This window comes from Sminthopsis crassicaudata, chromosome 1 (assembly GCF_048593235.1).
Source record: "Sminthopsis crassicaudata isolate SCR6 chromosome 1, ASM4859323v1, whole genome shotgun sequence".
Lineage (NCBI taxonomy): Eukaryota > Metazoa > Chordata > Mammalia > Dasyuromorphia > Dasyuridae > Sminthopsis > Sminthopsis crassicaudata.
Window position 1 is genome coordinate 748685341 of NC_133617.1, and position 21539 is coordinate 748706879.

General features: G+C 50.4%; 1 protein-coding gene across 1 annotated transcript in view; it reads left to right on the forward strand.

The window, feature by feature from the left end:
* Positions 1-3457: 3457 nt before the first annotated feature.
* The window catches only part of DCP1A (decapping mRNA 1A), a 39998-nt gene continuing 21916 nt past the window's right edge, over positions 3458-21539 (forward strand). Inside the window, exons 1-4 of the mRNA XM_074284472.1 lie at positions 3458-3648; positions 6389-6429; positions 7410-7537; positions 19216-19282. Of these exons, the coding sequence (XP_074140573.1) occupies positions 3514-3648; positions 6389-6429; positions 7410-7537; positions 19216-19282 (371 nt within the window). The 5' untranslated portion in view covers positions 3458-3513. The remainder of the gene's footprint in view (positions 3649-6388; positions 6430-7409; positions 7538-19215; positions 19283-21539) is intronic.

Consider the following 21539-nt stretch of genomic DNA (forward strand, 5'->3'; position numbering starts at 1 on the left):
TACATTTTTAGCAGTAAGAAAACAAAATCCTCAGTTTCTCTAGTATCATAGATAACTGCTTGCAGAGGGCCGAACTCTGAAAAGGTGTAATTAAATCGAGGTCAGCACCGTGCTAAGTTAAGTACCTGTCAATGTGAGATCATGGTTCTCTGTGGGGATGCAAAGGTTGCCCATGCTCAGTGTGGCGTAGGGATATAATCGTACTGCAGTATTTAAGGGCTGGGACAGCTGGGAACAGCTCTCTCAGCCACAGCTCTCAGCCACAGACACAAGACACCAGATTCCCGACTCCATCTTTGACCGGCCACGTGGCCCTCCTGCCTCCTTCACTCCTCTGACCAAGGACTCGGGCTGCTCCTGAGGCCCCCCAGAGCGCTAGCCCAGACTTTACAACTGCTTACTACTATTTCACTATGTGTAAATATAGCGCTATCCAAGGTATGAGGCTACCTACTTAAAATATCCATGCATAAGGGCTATCTAGAGGCTACATCCTAAGGAGATTTCATAGAACGGTCGTGCCGAAAGGAACTTGAGGTAATTTAGTGCGGCCTTCTCCTTTTACAGATGAAGAAACTGAGGTTTGGAAATTCTAGTGAGTTGCCAAGGTCACACAGATAATTAAGGAAGAGACCGGGTTTCCTAACATGTAGGTGAATAAGGTGCATAATTTTTGTTTTTCTTCCCAGGTTACTTTCACCTTCTGAATCCAATTCTTCCTGTGCAACAAGAAATTCGGTTCTGCACACATGTGTTGTGTCTAGGATATACTATAGCACATTTAACACGTATGGGACTGCCTGCCATCCAGGGGAGGGCGTGGCGGGAGGGAAGGGAAAAGTTGGAAGTGAGTGCAAGGAACGATGTTGTAAAAAATTACCCATGCAGATGTACGGTCAAAAAAAAGTTATAATTATAAAATTAAAAATATATATTTAAAAAAAGGTAAGATAACGGGCATTAGAGCTCTCTGTAAGGGGAGAGGTGGCACTGAAGCACAAGTCCTCGCTATAACAGGTAAACTGTTGCACTTGGAGCCAGGAAGGCGGGTTTGACTCCTGCTTCTGATGACGTATGGTTTCTAGGACCCCAGGGATAAGTCTCCCAGGCTCCCCAGCACAAAGCTCCTGCATTCCCAGAATCAGATTTTGGGCTGGGGGCACCTCCTTCTATTCCCAGTGTGGGCCAGGACCCTCCTTTCCGTAATGGGCAGAGTTCTGCAGTAGCGACGAGGAGGTTTGGGCGCAGGCCCCGCCCAGCCTGGGTTCCCCACTGAACTGTCAATAGCGCCGTTAATAAGTTCTGTGTTCTTCCCTCTTTGGGATGCGCTGAAGCTTCTCCAACAGGCAGAGAATAAGAAGACGCCCTTTCAGGAAGGTCGGGTGGGAGAAAAGCTCAATATAGTCAAAGAGGAAGAGGACCAAGTCTGCACAGAGGGCACCAAGTGACTGACTCGTTACTAAGAGGACGGGGCGGGAGAAGCGCTCAGAGCTGGCGGCCACGATGGTTTAACTCTGCTGTTGAACATTCAGGCTTTCTTGGAGAGCTTTCCCTCCTGGCAACACAAAATAACCCCCAAGACTAGAGCCTTTCCGGGAGGAAGGAAGGAGATCGGAACCTTGAAAGGAGGCCGACCCTGGGGGGGGGGGGGGGTCACACCCGGGAAGAGCAGTCAAGAGTTTATTTCGGTGTCTACTCCCCTCCCCCCACGCCAATGACTCCCTTGGAACCTGCCGTCTGTTTCTCCTTGCTATAACCACAGTTGGTACAGTTATATGCCCGTCAGCGCCATCCTTACACTGGGAGTCCCTTGAGGGCAGAGGTGCCGGAAACATAATGTTGTCATTCATTCTTCATTTTCCAGAAGGACCAGAGACCGCGGGTGGAAGGGTCTCGGTGAGCGGAGCTGAACAAGGCGTCGGCCTCGGGCTCCCCGTCAGTGAGAGGTGGGGATGACGGGGAAGGCACGCGGGGACAGCCTGCTCCGCTTCTCCACTCTCAGGGCCGGCGGAACAAACGTTCTCCCCCCCATCCGCTGCGGGCGTCCTCACGTGACTGGGGGGAGACAATCCCATACCCCGAGATAGTCCCGGCGCGGCCGCTTCTGGGAGCTCGGCCTCAAAACCAGGGGTGAAAGGTCGGCCTTGGGAGAGGCCAGGAGCGCACAAGCCTTTCCCGCAAGAAGATGCCCCGGAGGGCGGCCTGGGCAGGTCCCTTCCCTCAGTTTCCTCCGGAGGGCGGCCTGGGCAGGTCCCTTCCCTCAGTTTCCTCGTTGGGAAGCGCCCCTGGGGTTTGGGGAAGATCCTGTTTTCCGTGCTTTGGCCCTGTGGAAACGCCGGTTCCGCACAGACATTTCCCTTTGCCCGGGGACACCCGCTGTCTCCGTGGGGGTCGGCATTGGCTGGGCAGTGCCATGGGAGGGACAGGTCAGAGCCTCGAGCTGGAAGGGCCGGAGGGGCCTCGGCTTCGGAGGTGACTCAGGGACCCCTAGGACGCTGCCCACGCTCAGAGCTGCTCCTCCGGCGGAACAGCGCGGTGGTCACGGAGACAGCTAATTATTGACGATCCTTAGGGCTGACGCTGACTCATGGATACTCATTATGTAACACTAGATTGATAAACATTGACTCTTCCTCCGAAAGCGTAAAAGTGAAGCCGTCCTGTGGCCATGAGCGCTAAGCGGGACCAGCTCCTCCGCACTCCTCCTTAAGCCGCTCCTGTGTTACCGCCCCCTAGTGTTACTCAGCAGTAGAATGCAAATGTGGCTGAAGGCGCTATGGTGTTATTATTACCACTGCAGCGTGATACTTATTCTAAGTCACTCTGAGACCGTTTCAGGACACTGGCGTGACTGGCCGCGTCCTTCTGCAGCTTAAAGATGGGGAAACTGGGGCAATCAGGGTTCCGGACCGCCCAGGGTCACACGGCCAGGGCGGTCTGGGCTGGATTTGAACTCGAGGAGGTGAGATTCCCGGTTGCCCAATGGCGCCCCCTGGCGGCCCAAGAACAAGTTACAGGCAGGGTCGTAACGCGTCTTATCATTATTATTGCTCTTGTCCCAGGGCTCGCGCCCCGCAGCCCAGGCGCGGGTTTTGGTCCGCCTTACGTCATTATAGCTAAGGTCCGGCTCTGTTATTTTTATTATCCGGGGAGAGAGCCGCCCCTGCCCTCTAGAAGCTTCCGCTCCCAAAATCACAACCCCCAGACGACTCGGGCCCCAACTGACATGCGCCAGGCGCACCCGGAGTGACGCGTGCCTGAGAGACGGGCTCGTGCTCGTCACGCACGCACGCCACGCAGGATCCGGCGACCGGGGGCGGGACAGGAAAAGGCTGGGCCTTCTCTTCGGGGAAGTCGGGCGCTGCCCGGCCCCTGCGTCGGCGTCGACGGCTTCGGTGCTGCGCACGCGCCTGCGCCGCGGCGCTTGCGTCACTCCGCGGCCCCGGAGGTTTGAATGGGCGGCCCCGCCTCCCAGTTTCCGGTGCCGGGCCGCTGGCTGGGGGGGCGGCCAAGATGGAGGCGGCGAGCCGAGCTGGGGCCGAGATGAGCCTGGCGGCGCTGCGGCGCCACGACCCCTACATCACCAGCATAGCCGACCTCACGGGCCAGGTCGCGCTCTACACCTTCAGCCCCGAGGCCAACCAGTGGGTGAGTGCCGCGGTCCGCCCCGCCGCCGGGCCGCTGCGCCCATTCCGCGGACGGAGAGACTGAGGCCGGGGCCTGGCCGCCGGGCGGGGCCCGAGCGCGCTGGGCACAGCCGGGTTCGGCTCTCTCCGCCGGCCCCTGCTGGCGTCGGCCCCGGGCCAGGCCCTTCCCCCATCCGAGGGCTGGGTCCCTGACCCGGAGCCACCTCACCCGGCTGAGCCTCAGTCTCCTCCCCTGCGAGCCGGGAGCGCAGTCAGCCGCACCGTGGGCGCCACCTAAATGCTGCTCTCGGAGAAGCACGGCGCCCACTGTGTGCAGGCGACCCCAGACACTAACAGCCGCAGCCGGCCCTTTAAAACCTCAGCGGGGACTGGGGTTCAAATCCTTCCGGGACCAGAGCCCGCTGGGGCACCCCTGACGGCGCCTTCCGGCCTCAGTGTCCCCACCTCCGAAATGGGAGGGTGAGCTTCCCGAGCTGCTCTGAGGCCGCCCTGCTTGGGGGGAGGGGGGCCCAACCTCCTCCAGGACTGCTGGGGTCTGCCCGGGGGAGGGGGGGCAGCCGGGCCAGGACCTGCGTCCCCCGCTTCTGACCCTGGAGGAGCCAGTGGTCCAGGGGTGACTGCCGGGGTGAGGGCGCCTGCGGAGGCCCCCCCCCCCCCGGCCCCGCCCTCATCTGAGGTTCCCCAGGAGTGGAAGCTCCCGGAGGGCAGGTCTGCTTCAGCCCCGCCTACCCCGCGTGGGGGCGGGGCGGGGGCGGGGCTCCGAGCTCCGTGTGGCCCTGGTACCCCTTTGTCCCGAGCTCCCCGGGACCCCCGGGCCGGAGGGAGAGAAAATCAGCGGCCAAGGGGGAAATAAAAAAGAGAAGTGACCAAAGAACTCGGCTTTCTGTTCTTGCTCCCGGACTGGCAGGGCTCCTAAGGGGCTGTAGCCGGACTCCGCACGGGGCGAGCCCCGGCTCCCCGAGGCCAGAGTGGGGCCCGTGCCGCAGCCCCCGCCCAAGCGCTCGCGCTTTCTCCCCTGTGTCCCCGTGACCGCCACCCCTGCAGCGCACTCACTGCCGCCCCTGATGGGAGGGTCTTTGTTTTACCTGAAGCCTTTTGCACCCCCCCCCCTTTGCAGCCTGTAGCGCTTCTCCATGCCAGGCCTGGGCACCAGGGAAGGAGGCAAAGCGGCTCACGGGAAGGCGCCCGGCTCTGGGGCAGCCGCCGCCCCTCCCCCTTGCTTCCCCGGAGGCCCAGGACGCCGCCGCCTTTTAAGTGGCGGACTCGCTCCCCGGGCACAGCGGCTGCTGCTCTGCTGCCTCCCGGTTCCGCGGCTTGGTCGTTATTCCATGACTTCAGCCCTGTCTGACTCTTCCTGACCCCGCTGGGGTTTCTCAGCAAAGAGAACGGATTGTTCCAGCTCGTTTTACAGATGGGGAAACTGAGGCAAAGAGGGCCGAGTCAGTGGCTCAGTCGCACCCGTGTCTCAGGCCAGGTCTGAGTTCAGAAAAAATGGGGTCAGGAAGTTGTGAGTGACGGCGGCCTCCCGGCAGGCAGCCTGGGGTCAGGGAAGGCAGAAAAGGCCCAAAAGCAGGCGAGCTGATGGAGGGGAGAATGTGGCCGGGAGCCCCCAGAAAACGCGCGTCTCCACTGGAGAACGTTTAAGAGAGCGTCCCCGCTGCTCCGAGAGTGGATCTGCTGTGTTTGATTATCCCAACCCAAAGGAGAATGGGAAAGGCCAAGGGCCGCCGCAGACCACAGGAACCCAGCCTACACGCGATACCTGAGAGCGTGGACGAGACCCCCACAATATACACAGGAGGACTTTTTAGCTCTGGCCTCGTACTGGGTCCCACCCGGAAGCTTTTTTTTGAAAGTAAAGATGGCCAAGAAGAGCAGGTTTTCCGTCAGGACTGACCTTATTCAAGAGAAAGGCAGCGTTTCCATTTTGCTTACCGCTCACAGATGGGGCACCTTGCAGAGCGTTTTCCTGGCAAGAACAGTGGGGGGGGGGTGCGCACGAGAGCCGCCCCGATGGGCCCGGCCCTCAGCCACCCCCTGCTTTCCTTGGGCTTCCCACCGGCTCACGTCCTCGGTCCTGTTATCCTAGCTTTACAGATGAAGAAACAGACCCTGACAGGATTGGGCAGAGAAGGGCCTGGAGCTGGAGTTACACTTCCAGCGTTTATCTCGCCGTACCAAGGGGAAATTTATAAACATTTTTGTTTTTTAAAAACGCATCTTGGGGCAGCTAGGGGGCGCAGTGGAGAGAGCACCAGCCCTGAATTCAGGAGGACCCGAGTTCAAATCTGGTCTCAGACACTTCCTGGCTGTGTGACCCTGGGCAAGTCACTTAACCCCAGCCTCAGGGGAAAAAATACCACACACACATCTTGGTGACTTTGTCACCCGGAAATCAGATGTTTGGCATAAGTTGTTTGCTTTGAGCACAACTTCCCAAATAAAAGAAATTGCCATCAATAGAGAAGCCCCCATTCCCTTCTTCTGCCAGCTTTGCTAAACATTGAAACTAGAGCAAGCCGGGGAGTCCGATTTAAACCTCTCCTCTAATTAAGAATAAAGTAGCCACTGATTCAAGCTTTCTCCATGTAAAAAGAAAACAAATGCCTTGGAGAGGACATTTCAAAACGGATGTGCCAGTGTTCACGTTGCATTGCTGGGATGACAAGCTGGCAGCTCGGAGGTAAGTCATATAAGAAAAGGAACTGCCTCTAACCGTCTCTCTCATTTCTTCATTACAGGAGAAAACTGACATAGAAGGGACTCTGTTCGTGTACCGAAGGTAAGATTTTTTCAAATGCCAAACCTCAAGCTCTTGTCTGTCTGTTTGCTTAATGTAGTTATGATGACTTTGTGGCTGGAAGAGATGAAGATTTTCCCTTTGTGATCCCTCCCCCACTTTGTTGCCTTATTCTTTCCTGTGCTGTGTCATTGGAGCCCAGGCAGAGTCACCCAGTGTTGTGAAATCAAGTGTGGGGAAATAAGGCGGCATTCAGGGACAAATCCCTGAAAATCAGAGGCTGCCCTGGTCTGCCGGCGAGCGTACTCCTCTTTTCTGCACATTCATTCAGAAACCCTCTTTGAAGCACCGGGAGTCCGGCTGTGTCATGTGAACTATATTTGGCTGCTTTGGGCTTATTTTGGTTTAGAGTCACTTAAAGGAAAAGGCTTCTTCCCCATCTGGCTGTGGTTGCCGCAGGTTGCCCAGACGGGCGCCTCCCTCACTCTGGCCAGATCACAAAGGTCGGGCTCCCCCCAGGCTGCAGTTGGTCATTAGCCCTCCCGCCCCAGAGCTGGCCCCCTCTGTGACGATCGCATCCCTCAGGCGCTGTCCTGCTTAGGCTCCACGGCTCATCCCTTCAACAGGCTAACCGCACTTTCCTTCACTTCATGTGAAGACGCACAAATACGTGCCGGGCTCCGGTCTGCCCACCAGACAGGGGTGGTGACCCTTACCTGTGGCAACAGGCCCGGGAGAAGCTGGGTGGGCCTTGGGACCTCGCTGAGACATTTGAGTTACCGTGTGACCTCCTGAGGACGGGGCCCTTGTCTGGTTCAGAGTGTGGGTCTTGATTGGTGATGATTCCTTTTGGAAGGTGAGGCTGGCTGTCATTGAGTCATTCACAGCGGCCGAGGGGGACGGTCACTGTACACGAGCCTGCATAACGTGCTCATGGAAGTCGAAGGGATGGGCGTTTCGGCAGTGTGAGCAAAATCCCAGGATCAAATGTGATTTTTTTTTCTCTCCCCATTAAAACTAAGGTCAGCTTCACCTTTCCATGGTTTCACAATCGTGAATCGGCTGAATATGACAAACCTCGTGGAACCAGTGAACAAAGATTTGGAATTCCAGCTCCATGAGCCATTTCTTCTCTACAGAAACGCCAGCTGTGAGTACCAGTGATCCTGTATTCCAATGATATCTGGCGTAACGATGTCTTCTCTCTGGGGTCCCGGTATTGGGGGTGTTTCAGGTGGTAACCTGTAGTATTCCTCAATATGCGAAGCCAGCCACAGCTCACTGTTAAATCTGGCTGGTGGGGGGGCTGCCTTTGTGGCAGCAGGAAAGTGGGGCACAGATCCGAGAGCTTCCCTGGAACAGCATTAAGGTGACTCTCCTTCCAGGGAACTGAGCGTGCACAGGTAATCATTTCTGATTCCCTGCAGCCTAAACTTCTAAAGCACAAATATGATCTAGACAGGAAGAGGTGCCATTGTCTGGATGCAGGTGGGAGGGTTTCCTGAACATGTGCCTGTAGTTTGCCTGTGGTAAAGGAGCTCTTCTCTTCCTGTTCCCCCACCGTGCCAGCTCGTTGCTTCTGTAAGACAAAGTCTTTACTTGAATTGGTCCTTCCCAGCCCCCTCCAAGGCTTGTCTGCCCCTTGCACAACCAAGGCCTTCTTTGAAATAAGCTCAGAGATGGGATCCCCTTGGGTCCTTGTCGTTGTGGACGTAGAAAGCCAGGCAGAATCTGTGTGTGCCCCCTGCGGTGGCAGGTTGGCCCTTCTTTCTGCTCTTAAAGCCACTCTCCCTGGGCACTCGAGGTGGGCGGATTTGCACCTGGTACTTGAAAGAGCAGCTCTTCGGAGGACCGCCATAATTGGATTGGAGGGAAATGTTTTCAGTGCTAGAATGGTGAACTTGGGGTGGCTTAAAAAGGAAAGGAAGGAAGCTCGCTATGCTGGGGAAGCTTTGGACCAGCTAGTCCCTGCTGTGGGACATGAAGCCACACCTTTTATTTACTGCCTTTGATGGGCACGGAGTCCCAGAAGCAGCGCAGGAAGAGACCTCTCTTAGCTCCCCAGTGAAGGCTCCCGAGACAAGCTCTTCTCTTTAGGTAGCCTTTGGATCCTTAGGAAGCTCCCCTCCATTGACCAGAAGTCTGACCCACAATAACTTCTCCCCTGGCTTCTGGCTTTGCCCTGTGGGGTCCTTTGGTAGCAGTTTTTCCCAGCCGTTGGATGCTGGATCCTTTCTCTCCCCTTTGATGTCAGTCTCCATCAGTCAGTTGCCCCCAAGTCGTTTGCATGACGTCTCCCTCAGCAGCCTGGGAACTCCTCAAGGGCAGGGGCTGCCTGTGCCTTTCTCTGTTTCCCCAGCACTTAGTCCAGTGCCTGATGCATAGTAGGTGCCTTTAGGCCTGCTGACTGACTCAAACTGAACAAAGCTAATCCTTTTTCCATGGGACAGCCAGTCATGGCCCCCATTTCCTCTCCATTTCCTCCTGTCCTAGCCTTCTCTCCTGTGTCCCCCTCATCATCCCACCGTCTGGCCTCTGGATGTACAGACTCATCACATCCTTTGGAAACGTTGTCCCCAGAATGGAGTCCAGATTACCAGACTGGTCACCTGCTGTGTTCCCAGCACTCTTCACGTTCTCTTCATGTGTTCTTCTGCTGAGTTAGCTTTTTTCTGCCACAGCAGACTTGTGAGTCAAACTGAGTTACATTAAAAAACCAGGTCATCTTCTCCAGGACAGTTTATCTCACCTCATCCCCTCCTTGTGCAAACTTTGACTTTTTTAATCAAAATGTTGGACCAGCCATCACTACTTAAGTGAAACTGCTTCTCTAAGGTTACCAACAGACTTTTTGAAGCAAAATATGAAGTGTTGAGCTGTTCTCAGCCCTCCTCTTTCTCAGTGACCATCCTCTCTGTCCCTCAGAGCTCTGCCCAGGCCCTTTCTGGGCATCCAGCTTCACTTATCTCTTGCCTGAGCTCAAACTCAGGATATCTGGATCCCTTATTCTCCCCTTAAAGTCCGCCTTTCCCTCAACCTGGTGTTTCTTTTAAGGACTCCATCCTCCTTCCATCTATCCAGTTGGCTACCTGAGAGTCAGCCTTGATTCTGCCATTGCCCTCTCTTTTATCCAGAAAGCTGATTCTGCCTCTCTCAAATTCATCTTTTTATGGGATCATAGATTTGGAATTGGAAGGGACTTGCCCGGGATTACACAACTAAGTGTCCAAAATGGGATTTGAATCCAGGATCCTGTGCACTGGAACACCCTCCCTCCCCTGCCCTGAGCTGCTTTTCTTTGTATTCACAGCCATTACCTGGGTAATGGGCAATCACCTCCTGACTGGACCACTAATTCCAGTCTCTCTTCTTCATCCCCTCCCTCACATAGCTGCCCAAGCAGTCTGACCGGGGCACTGCCCTGCTCAGGAATCCTGGTAGCTGCCTATTTCCTCGAGGATGAAATGCAGGAGGGCACCCCTGCCCCTTCACAAACCTGGGAGCCGTTCCTGCCTTTCATAACCCTGGGACTTGTTCTCGCTGGTCTCCCTCCAGCCCTCTGAAGTCCCATTGCTGCCATCTCTTGCAAGTCCTTGCTTACAGCCCTGAGTTGTTATGCCCGCTGTTCACCTAGATCATCCCACGTCTGCAGGTTGTATCGAAATGCAGATTCTTGCTAGAAAAATGGCTCTACTTGGAAGAGAAACTTCTCTGGGGAAAGAACTTTTTTTTGCTCTTAGCAGGCTTCTTGGTTCAAAGGTAAGGAGTTGACACAGTTGAGATCTGTGTGTTGTTTATTTTCCAATATTTTATAAATCTAGAAGCATCGAAACTTATTCAAAGCTGGAAATTTTGTTGGATTCTCTTCCTAGCTTTACTTTTAAATTTCGAAGAAAGAAGGCGAATCTCTTAGTTTCTCAGTGACTTCATCTGTCAAGATAATTACCCTGTCCTTTGCCTCTTTGATAATTCATCTTGTGGATAAATTTGGAAAAAACCCAACTCTTTAGTGCTTTCGAAATGCAGATGGATGTCTGTGTTAATAACTGTTCACTTGGATGTTGAAGGGGAAATACGAATCTACTGTGATTCAGACCCAGATTTGTAAGGAGGTGAAATGTGCAAATCTGACATTTTACTGAATAGGAATTGTCGGGCTTATTATTTCTTAATGTTAGTCATTGCCCAGATTTAATGACAAAAGCTGCCTGTTGAAACGAGGGCGGGCTCACAGGTAGAATGGAATGTTAAGTGTCGTAATTTCATGTTTTCCAGAAAAAGTTGGTTCCTATTTAGCTGGACACCCTGGGACTGAGGATATAGCTGGCCTCATAACCTGAGTGATGATGTGGATGTGAGCGGAACCAAAGGGTTCTGTGTGGAGTGGGGGGGGGTCTTTGGGAGACAGAGAGAACGTTTCAGCCTTAGCTATTTGGGCTTTTGGAAGTCCCCACCGTAAGCCGAAGTGGGATGTGGGAAATGCTGTGAAGTTTGGAGGCTGGAGGCCCGCTCTTGAGGGTTACGGCTTGGAGGCTCACTTCAGGAATCTCTGTCATCAGTGCTGGGTTCTGAGCCCCTAAAGAGCCAGAAGCTGAACTCAGGCCTGGGGCCATCTTTGTGCTCGTACAAGGGTCACTGATGCCCTGGGGGAGGCAGAGTGGTGCAGTGGATAGAGCAGGGGGCGTGGCCTTGCCTTGGACACTCAGATGCCCTCCCCCCCCCCTGCTTCCTCATCTCTTCAGCAATGACCACTCTAAATCCTTTCAGCTTCCTGTCTATGGGCTTGTCCCCGCTCAGTCACAATTTTAAGCCTAAGAAGTCATAGAAACAATTCCCTGTGTTGTGGCAGCAGCCCCCCCCTCCCCGTCCCCCCCCCTTCCCATGAAATCAAGGTGGCATCTCCAGGGACCAAGGGGCAGAGGGGCTCAGAAGAGCCCCAGGTGGCAGCTTTCTTGAGCCTCCCCTTTAGGAGGAGGCCAGCCCTGCCTGAGGCGCCTGAACTTGCCACAGAATGTTTGTGACACAGCCATGGTCGTCCTCTGAGCTCTCACTCCTGGGGTAGGGAGCAGCCTCCTAAAGTGAGATCAGAGGTCTTTAAGCCCACGGCCCAGGGAGGCCCCCTGAGCACAGGGAGGCTGCCCGGGAGATTGTGAGCTTGTGAGCTGAGGCTTAGACCTCTGCCGAAACTTTCAGCCTGGTCACTGGCAGCTGCTGGAGGATGCGCTCCTGGCTTAGCCTTGGGGATCCTGGGGTGGCGTCCCCCAGGAGGGGAACGTGTCTGAGACGCCAGACAGCCCAGGGTGGGAGCTGTGTTTTGGACAGGCAAAGGTGGGCATCATTTTCATGTTTGCCAGTCCTGCCTCAGTGGCCCTCTGACCTGCAATCCCTCCTGGCCCTGCCAGCCCTCCGCACCTTCTCCCAGCTGCTGATTGGGTCTGGTCTTCGTAAAAATCCCCAACATTCTGTGGATGCTAGAGCCACCCTTGATCTTGTTCCGCGGTGCCTGTGATGCCCCAGGGCCTGGACCTGCCCAGCTGGCTCCTGCTAGCCAGTGTTCAGAGGGCAGCAGGGGCACATACACAGGGCAGGTGGCAGCCTGCCACCCAGATGGAAACCAAATATCTAAAAGGTTTAAGGGAATAGTGTACCAAGAAACCATTTGAAATGGCCGGGCCTGTTAGCATGATTTAAGGAGACCTTCCCATTTCAGGATTTTTTCAGCAGAAGTGTGGATCGAGGAAGAGCCGGCCGTTATCGGGGTTTTGGCCCTTGTGGCTTCTTCGTCCTGCCCCCCACTCCCATTGGACGGGCCCTCTCTGCGGCATTCGGCAACGGCGCCTTTCCTCCCTTCCCTGGTCCTGCCCTCTCCTGTCTGTCTTCTTCGCTATCACCACCTTCCCCTTTCCCAGCCAGGCTTGCCCTGGGCCATCTCCATGCCTGCTCTGCACAGTGACCCCCCAACATCTCCCATCACTTTGGTAATCACCATCTCTGTGCAGATGACCCAGATCTGGAACCCAGCCCCATTCTCTCCATCAGACCTTCCAAACTGGGTGTGCAGGGCCTGGCTCACTCCCCTGCAGGGCAGAGCCCGTCCCTCTGCTGACCTTGCCCATTTCTGGGGAAGGGCCTGCCATACTTCCCGTCACCCTCGGACTCATCCCCACTCACTCTGCCTCCCCTGCCGCCCTCCGGCCCTTGTCCCGTCTACCACGACCTCCTTCCAGCTCTTCCTACCTCAGGTCTCTGCCAGAAAGCGCAGAAGGCCCTTCCTCCTCGGCCTCTTTTTGGCTTTTGCCTCTCCAAGACCCCATTTGGGGTGTTCTTGGCAGAGATCCTGGCAGGGTTGCCATTGCCGTCTCCAGCTGACTTTATAGATGAGCAAACTAAGATAACTCAGGTGAAGGGACCTACCCAGGGTCACACAGCTGGTGAGGTCGGAGATGCCAGCCTTAACTCTACCTTCAGCATAGAAAATCTCACTCTGGGATTTGACTGAGGGACTAGAAGACCCCTTCATGACCACATTTGACCCCCTCATTCCCTAGGTAGGGAAGCTTGGACCTTGACTTTGTTCTCTGTCTGCAGTTCGTTGCTCCTAGGAGCAGGACACAGGGCCGCTCCAAGGCCAGCTGTTCGGTCGGCCGGCCCGGGTGTGGGCGCGCTGGTCTGCTTCCCTTGGGGTTTTCAAGAGAGAGGATGTAGTTTGTTGGAAGCAATTGTTGCTTTATCTCAAACAAAACTATATGTGTCCTCCTGTTAATACGGGCTTATATCTTCACTAATTACAAGTCACTTGCTCTTGCCTCTGTCCTAATTACCGTCTGCTAATCTTGTGTCATTTGCCCCCATCTTTGCTTCTGAACGGCACTTTCTGTATTTTAGAATTATTACGTAGAATAGTATTGCCATCAAGATTTCAACATATCTACACAGATAGGTATGTGAAGAGATTGTTCCATCCTTTCCAAAAGCAAGAAATGCCCCCTCTGACACAGATTGACACAGTTTAAACAAAAAACAGGTTTCAAAGAACGCTCCATTAACACACGTAAAGGCTTTGGAGGCAGAAGTTGAATTTGTCTTTTTTTGGAGAAAATGTTTGATTCCGGATGCCTTGTTATTACCACATTGATCTTTAGCTAATTTTGCCGAAGAAAATCAGAAGTTAAAACATATAAAATTGAAATATCATGAAAACTTACCTCCAAAAGCCTGCGTGAGGGTTGCCTGTGTTTCCATTTCGCTCACAACCTTTCCTTTGTATCTGCGATCTGGCCTCCAATGAAGAGGGTTTGTAATCAAAATTAGTTCCTCCGTAGAGCCAGGGAGACTCATTTACCTGGTGTTGAAAATTCAGGTGCTGACAGGAAAGGGGCACGGCGCAGTGCGTTTCCTTGTTCCCAGCTCAGGACAAGAGGCGGCCCGTGGCGTGACGGGAAGGGCAGCACAAGCAGCTGCTGAGTTTCTTCAGGTCCCAAAAGTAGGATCTCAGGCTCGGGGCAGAAGCTCTGTGGGCCCCCGTCAAGATCTTTCTCAGAGAAACAAGAGGAAAGCCACGCTTACAAATTGTCACTTCAGCAAGATGTTAGTAGAATACGTCTGACCCTGGAGGAGAGCCGGCCTCCATCCCAGAGGACACCCTGATAGTTTGTCTGTCTCTGATCAGCGAAGCAGATAGCTGGGTGGCGTTTGCATTAGTCCGGCCTCCTGGGCCAAGATAAGGCCGCAGCTTGGCAGTGGGGGAAGCGCTCAGCTCAGGAGTGTCACCAAGCTCTGGCTGCTGGATTCTTGTCTTCTTGAATCCCTGGTTTGTTATCTCTGAATTCATTACCATTTCAAAATATTTACACTACGTTTTCTTACCTTTTTTTTGGGGGGGGGTGTCCCGGGCCCCTTTGACAACTGTGGACTCTTCTCAGAATTTATGTTTTTAATGAATGGAATAAAATCCATGGAGTCACAAAGGAAAGCCACTGCTACTGAAATACACTTAGCAAAAGATTTTTAAAAACACAAGTTCACAAACACCAGATGAAAACTCATGCTGTAGAAACATTTGAGACGTGACGTCATGAGCACTTACTGGGATGGGATTTCCATCGAAAACCATTTCAATGTTATTTGGAGTTGCTTTATGGTGGATCAGAGTTTCTTGTTGAGCTCATCCAGAATACATTTCATTTTCCTTTTGTTCCTTTTGAATTTGCTGTTCTGCTTAGAGCCTGAAAGGCCTCGTCTTTGTACTTGGTTTTGATCTCTTTTTGCTTTTGAGAATATATAATGAAACCTGTTGTGCAAATGAAAATGAAAAGAAGCAGCAGCTGTTGGGAAAAAAGAAACTAAAAGGAGCAAAAAGAAGCCCGCTCAGCTCAGAAGCTCAAGAAACTCAAAGTCGCAGCTCAGACGAGTTGGTGTTGTGTCGTGGGCCTGCCTTGGTGGCCGACACCCAGAGATGAATGAGACGGTGCCTGAATTTCTCAGAATCCTGCCAAAGGGAAGCCCCTGGTGCTGGGCAGAACTGACCCGTGAGCTTCCAGATCTGCCTATTCTCCGGCCCGGCCTTTCAGTCATGGCTGCTCCCTTCAACCTGCCTTCTCCATACTAGGAAAGAACACAGGGGATTCACATGCTTGGCCTTTCACCCTTAGCCCCCATTGTGAGCTTCGGTTTCCTTATTTGTGAAGTGAGGGCATTGGGCTGCGTGACTGCCAAGCTCTCTTCCAGCTATTGCTTTGGACAGAGGAAGCCTGAAGAAGAGAGTCCCCACAGTGTGACTGGGTTCCCCCATTCCCTGGCCTCCTGACTTGGCTTTGTTTTGAGGCAGCCAACAGGAGCAGACCCTGTAATTCTGTAGGAGCTGGAGCAGGGTGAGGACACTGAGTGACTTGTCCAGGGTCACGCAGTTAGTAAACGTACAAGTTGGCATCTGAAGCCAGATCTTCTGGATGCCAGAAGCCACATTTTCTCCATTGTACCAAAGTGCTTCTAGTTCTTTGTCTCCGTAGGTCAGTCAACATCCTTATAAACTATTCATAATTGAAAATCACTTCTCATAATAATACAGAAAAGGCTCTATGATAGTGACCCCTACTCCTCAGTTAGAGCCTCTCCAGAGAACTTCAAGGTCATTCAGCTCTTCTGTTAGCATTTCATTAAGTGTTTGCTTTGTGGATGGCACCGTGCTAAGCACTGGAAACAAAATAAGGAAGGAAATCCTTTTCACCTCCAAAATCTCTACCCTTTGAGGAGGCAAGAAGTACAGCACTCGTTACACACGTGAAGTCATGCAGAACACATTTCCACATTGGCCCTGTTCTGGGGATTAAAAAGAAAGAGAAAGCCGTGCTGCCGTGTTCCCTCCGAGGCCATCACTTCTCTCAGGCTGTGGGTAGCTTTTTTCATCCTGAGGCCTTTAGAATTGTGATGGATCGTCGTATTGATCAGAGTAGCCAAGGTTTTCGCTCTTGATATTGCTGTTACCAAGGACAACAATCTCTGGGTCTGCAAGCTTCACTCATCTTCAGCCCATACAAATCTTCCCAGGTTTTTCTGAAATCATTCCCTTCATCATGTCTTATAGCACAACAGCATAACAATGTTCCATCACAGTCATACACCCTACTCTACTCGTTCAGCCATTCCTCAGTTGACGGACTTCTCTATTTCTTCTCTTTAATCTCTTTGGAATACAGATCTAGTTATGGTATTGCTGGATCAAAGGGGAAGCAGAGTCGTATAGCCCTTTGAGCATGGTTCCTCATTGTTCTCCAGGATGGAGGGGTGGGTCCCCAACAGTGCATTACTTTTCCCACATCCCCTCCAGCATTTATCATTTTCCTTTTCTGCCTTATTAGCCAATCTGATGGATGGGAGGTGGTACCACAGTTGTTTTAATTTTCATTTTCCTAATTCGTAGTGCTTTAGAATGTTTTTTCAAGTGACTAGAGAGAGCTTTGATTTCTCCCTCTGATAACTGCCTTGAGTGCTTATAATTGTCAAAAAATACTTTAAGCAAGTTTTTGCAGAGCGTTAATCATCCATGATCTCCTTGGAGCCCCGTGGCAGCCCCAAAGGCAGATAGTCTTGGTGATGTCCTTGTTTCACAGAGGAGGACGCTGAAGATCAGAGAAGTTGTAAGTGAGGGCCCAAGCTCACAGCTAAAAGGTGTTTCTCAGACAGGATGTGATTTGGGGCTTTCCTGACTCATATTCTTCCTGCTGCTCACTGCGGTACAGTGTGGGGAGGTGTTTTGTTTTTTGTTTTTTTTCCTCATCTCTTTGGGGCCAGGATTGTCATTGTGCTCAGTTTACCTTGGTGATTTACATTATGGATCCATTGTTTCCAGTAGGTGCTCAACCAGTGCTTCATTCAGTCATACCTTTTAGCTGCACTGGTTCTTGTTTCCCTTCACATGCTCTACATTCCAGCCAGTCCTGCTCTGTCTTGATGAACAATAGCTATGTGACAGCCTCTGGGGTCCCTGCCCACTCTGTGCCCCTGGGCTCCTGGGACTAGCCTGAGCCTTAGGCCCTGGTGGGCATGGCTGTTTAGAAGTTTCCCCATAGGGGTCCCTTCCCAGGGCTCCTGCCTCCACCCAAAAGGCCTCTTCCTCCTCCTACTTCTCAAAATCTTTATTTGGATTATTTGGGTATCTCTTGCAGTAACTTTGCAGCTTGGTTATTTCTGGACCTGACCTTTCCCCATCCCGATATAATTTTCCTGAGAGCAGAACCTGGAGGACTTCTGCCTTGATGTTATTGCCCCTTAGTAGAATTCCTTGTGCGTATAGTAAGGGCTTAACTGCTTTATATAAATGCATTATGTAAAGAACCCCCCCCAAAAAATGAATTTAACTGGAAGATGCCCCTTGGCGAAGGTCGTGCCTTCTTGTCCCATCAGGGCCGAGGAGAGCGGCATTCGTGGCTCTGTGTTATCTCTCAGCTTGTCTGCATTTTCTCTCGAGTGACGTTGATTGACTCTCTGGGAGCTCCCTCTGCCTCATTGCCGGCGCAGGAAGTGAAGCCTTTGACATGTTGGCAGACAGGCCTGGTTTTGGCAAGCGCGGTTGAACCTCCGCAGAGCTCTTTTAGGCAGAATCGAGTGTGACTCTTATCATTTCCCCCATTAAGCTCTCATTTCAAGTTTCTTATCTTCTTTTCTTCAGCAAACAAGTTTCTGCAAAAGCTTTTTAGGGGCGTCAGAATGGTGGAAAAGGGTCCCTTGATAACACGAATGTGCTGCCTTTGTGGCTACGATTAGGTTTTTGCAGAAGGAGAAAAAAATGGCAAAATGAAGGCCCAGTTTCATGATGAGTTGTTGACTGTGATTGAACTGTTTTGATGATCCATATTTCCTTTTTGAAGTTCATTTGGAAGTTCCCTGTGAAAACATTTAATTACTCTATCACAAAAACTATGTACCCTTCTGTTCATTTTGACACATTTTGCGTGTGAAATTTCTTTCATTGGAAGTCATATTGATGTATCCAAATATAAGAAAAATTTAAGGATACAGTTAGCTTCCAATGGGATTTGTTCTTTGTGGCCTCACTTGCATTTTGAATGGAGTGATGAAATTAGTGAATCAGTATTCAGCTGTGATATGGGGAGTTTAGGAGAACTGTACATTTTGTTTATTTGAAATATTTCCCCCAAAACTTCTTTTCTGAAGACTATAATAAACATAAACTAAGACCCATCGATTAATAGAGTCAAAATGAAGTTCTTTTGGAGTATGATGTTTTCTTTTTGTTAATTTTATTTCCCTTAATTAAAATTTCAAAGCTCCTTGGTCAGACCTTTTGTTCAGTGCTCAGAAATGATACGATCACTGCGATTACCTTTACATACAAAGTGTCAGGTGACTCTGGAGTCTGTGCTTCAAGAAGATGGGGAGAAATAGAGAAAAAAAGACCCATCTGTCCAAAAAAACAATTACATATTAGCAACTTTTTGGGGTGGCAAAGACCTGGCAACTTAAAGAGGTGCCCATCCATTGGAGCATGGACTGCACAGGCTATGGTACATGACAGCAAGGGAATATTTGGGAGCTGAAAGAAATTATGAAAGGCATGGTTTCAAAGAAACTCACAAGACTTTCTGATTTGGTATAAAATGAAATGTTCAAAATGGGAGAACGCTATCCAATAACAGTCACATTGTAAAGGGGAACAATTGTGAAAGACTGGACAGCTCTGATCGATGCGATGACCAACCACGACCCTAGATGACGAGTGACAAAGGAAGCTGGCCTACCTCTTGACTGAAGTGACAGGTTTTATATACAGAATGAGTTTTGTATTGGAAAAAAAAGTTTAAGAGCTCTAAAGTCTAGTATAGTTTGGTACTTTAATGACTTTAGTAGTATAAATGCTGCAGACTTTTAAAAAGGCAATAGTTGAAAGTTTAAATATTTAGAATTTTTCAATATTGATGTACCTCCTATTAAAATCCTACAATTTCCCAAGTTTTTTACCACGTGGCAATAAATGTTTGTTTTCATCTTCAGCCATAAAGTTGGGGAGAAATCCCTTGTCAGAGATGCTATGGTTCATGGAACAAAGAATAATGGAACAATGGAACAAATAATTTCTCTTAGCTTGGGGTTGTTGGAAATGATTCTCTTCAAGTTGGAGACAGTTTTCGGGGTCCCAGTGCTTTTTTCCTTTGGGGGGAACTTTATTCTATACTAATCCATGTGTGGGGGCTGACAGTCTCCTCTGATATACTTATGGTGGTCATGGGTTGCTTTGATCTGTCCATTGAATCATGATCCTATGGAAAATTCTATTTCTCTCATTTTATTTTTTTTTCTTTATTTTTCAAGTGTCAATTTACAGTATCTGGTTTTATGACAAGAATGACTGTCACCGCATAGCCAAGCTCATGGCCAAGTAAGTATCCACCTTTTAGTTCCATAATTGTCCTGGCTGATCTATGAGAAATGAATGTTCTCCCTACTGTCTCTTTCTCCCTAGCAGGTAATTTGGGCCATGGTTTTGTTTACCCACCATCCCCAACTGAAAAATTGCTCGGGGTGCAAAATCATACGGGACTTGGTGGTTTGAGTATATGATGTATTTTCTCTAGAGTAATGGTTGGCTCTTCACCAACTTGGTGTGGGCCTTTGGGTCTGGGGGTACTGTTAGAATCCTCAGAGCAGTGTTTTTAAATGTACAAAATAGGATATTACAAAGGAAACCAATTGTATTGAGACATAATAGTTACCAAAATATTTTGAAAGAGAAGAAAAAAAAAACAAGTCCATGGAGTCCAAGTTAAAAAACTCAATCCTATCACCTCGTAGTATTGTCACCTTTTTTATTGTTTGCTTGCATTTTGTTTTCTTTCTCAGTTTTTTCCTTTTTGATCTGATTTTTCTTGTGCACCAAGGTACGTATATGTATAGAAGAACTACATATGTTTAACATATTGGATTATTTGCCATCTAGGGGAAGGGGGTGGGGAGAAGGGAAGGAAATAAATTTGGAACACGGGGTTTTTGTTAGAGTTATTTTAATTTTTAAAAAAAGCTTTAATCAAAAGAAAGTGACATTAAAGATGAGCGATATAAACATGAGCAAGTCATATTTTAGAACAAGAAATAAACCTGTGTGAAAGACAGCCTATGATTTTTATATAATGTAAACAACATTAAAAGACACAAAAAGCAAAAAAAAAAAAAAAAAAAAAAAAAAATTCCAGTCTTTTCACACCTTGCTGCCTAAAATGCAGTTTAAGTCCCAAATAAGAATCTCTTCTTTTACTGGTAGCCTACACTTAATTCTAGTGCCTTCCCTTTGTTAAGTGTTTCCTATACAAGCTGTTTATAGTATGCTTTGTGTATATTTACTTGTACCTTATCTCCTTCATTAAAATGTAAGCTAATTGGGGCCTGGGACTGTCTTTTGCCTCCTTTTGTATCACCAGCATTTAGCCCAGTGCCTGATATATAAGTAGATGCTTAACAAGTGTTTACTGATTGATTAAAGGGCTTTGAAGTCTAAAAAGAAAGAAAAGAAAAAAAGAAACCAGATCCTAGAAACTCTTAAAAATTGTGGCCAGCTCCTAAAGACATTGTAAGCCACCATAATCATGCCCCAGCAGCATTTAAGAACACTTGAAGGTTAATAAAGCATTTTACTTAGAGGATCTCACTACAAGCCTGTGAGGTCAACACCACAGGCATAAAACCCGTGTTAAAATGGGAGGAAGTGACTTGTTCGGGACTCTCATGGTCACTGTTGGAGGCTGAATTCCCCCTCAAATCTCCTGACTCCAGCGTTTTCCCTTATATCTTGTGGCTAGATCTCATCTGAGTGCTGGGTCTTTGGGGCAAGAGTAGAGTTGTTTGCACCTTCCTGGGGGGCAAGCCTCAGATCTCTCCCCTTCCCCTTCCCCTTCTCCTCTGTTGTTTCTGCTCCCTGCTGAGACCCGACTCTCCTCCCCCAGCCCCAGACTTCACAAAGGACTACCAGCACCTCCCCAAAGTTATTTGCATTTTAAAAAGGAACTTTTTATAAGGTGGAGTTGAGAGTGATTCCAGATGAAAAGTTGTATACAAAAAGTCCCCTGCTCTAGAGGGACCCCTCAGATGGCAGCTCTCCCGCCCTGCCCTCCTCTACAGCTAGTTAGCTGAACTCTTGATGCAAGTCAGACGTGGTTTATTTAAAGGGGGGAGGCAGCTCCTTGTCACTTGGCACCTTTTCCATCCTGCCAAAAGCATGGGTATCTTTGCTTTTTGTCTTGTTAAAATGGAGAGTCCTCTGTGTAGAGACTGCCTTTGGTACTGGGCTGCGCTGAACTTGCTGGCCTAGGCTCACCACATTGAGTCCTTGAAGGCAGAGATGATTCAGAGATGAGGGGTGCGACCAAACATATCTAAGACTGAAGAGATCCAAATCAGGTATGACCTGTGTGTGTGATGGGCCAGCAGCACTGCCCTTCTGAGAGCTGCAGCCGGCGACCTGGCTGGGCCCCGCTCCCAGCTCTCCTTGTCCGGACAGCGGCATGAATGATGCTTCTCTGGTCTTGAAACGTCCCGGGCACTAGTCACGGAGCTTGGGGTACAACTTAGATACTAAAAGTTTTTCTGGAAAGCCTTTTTTCTGCATTGGATTCTGTACAAGCCTTGCATGTTGGGCTTTCTTG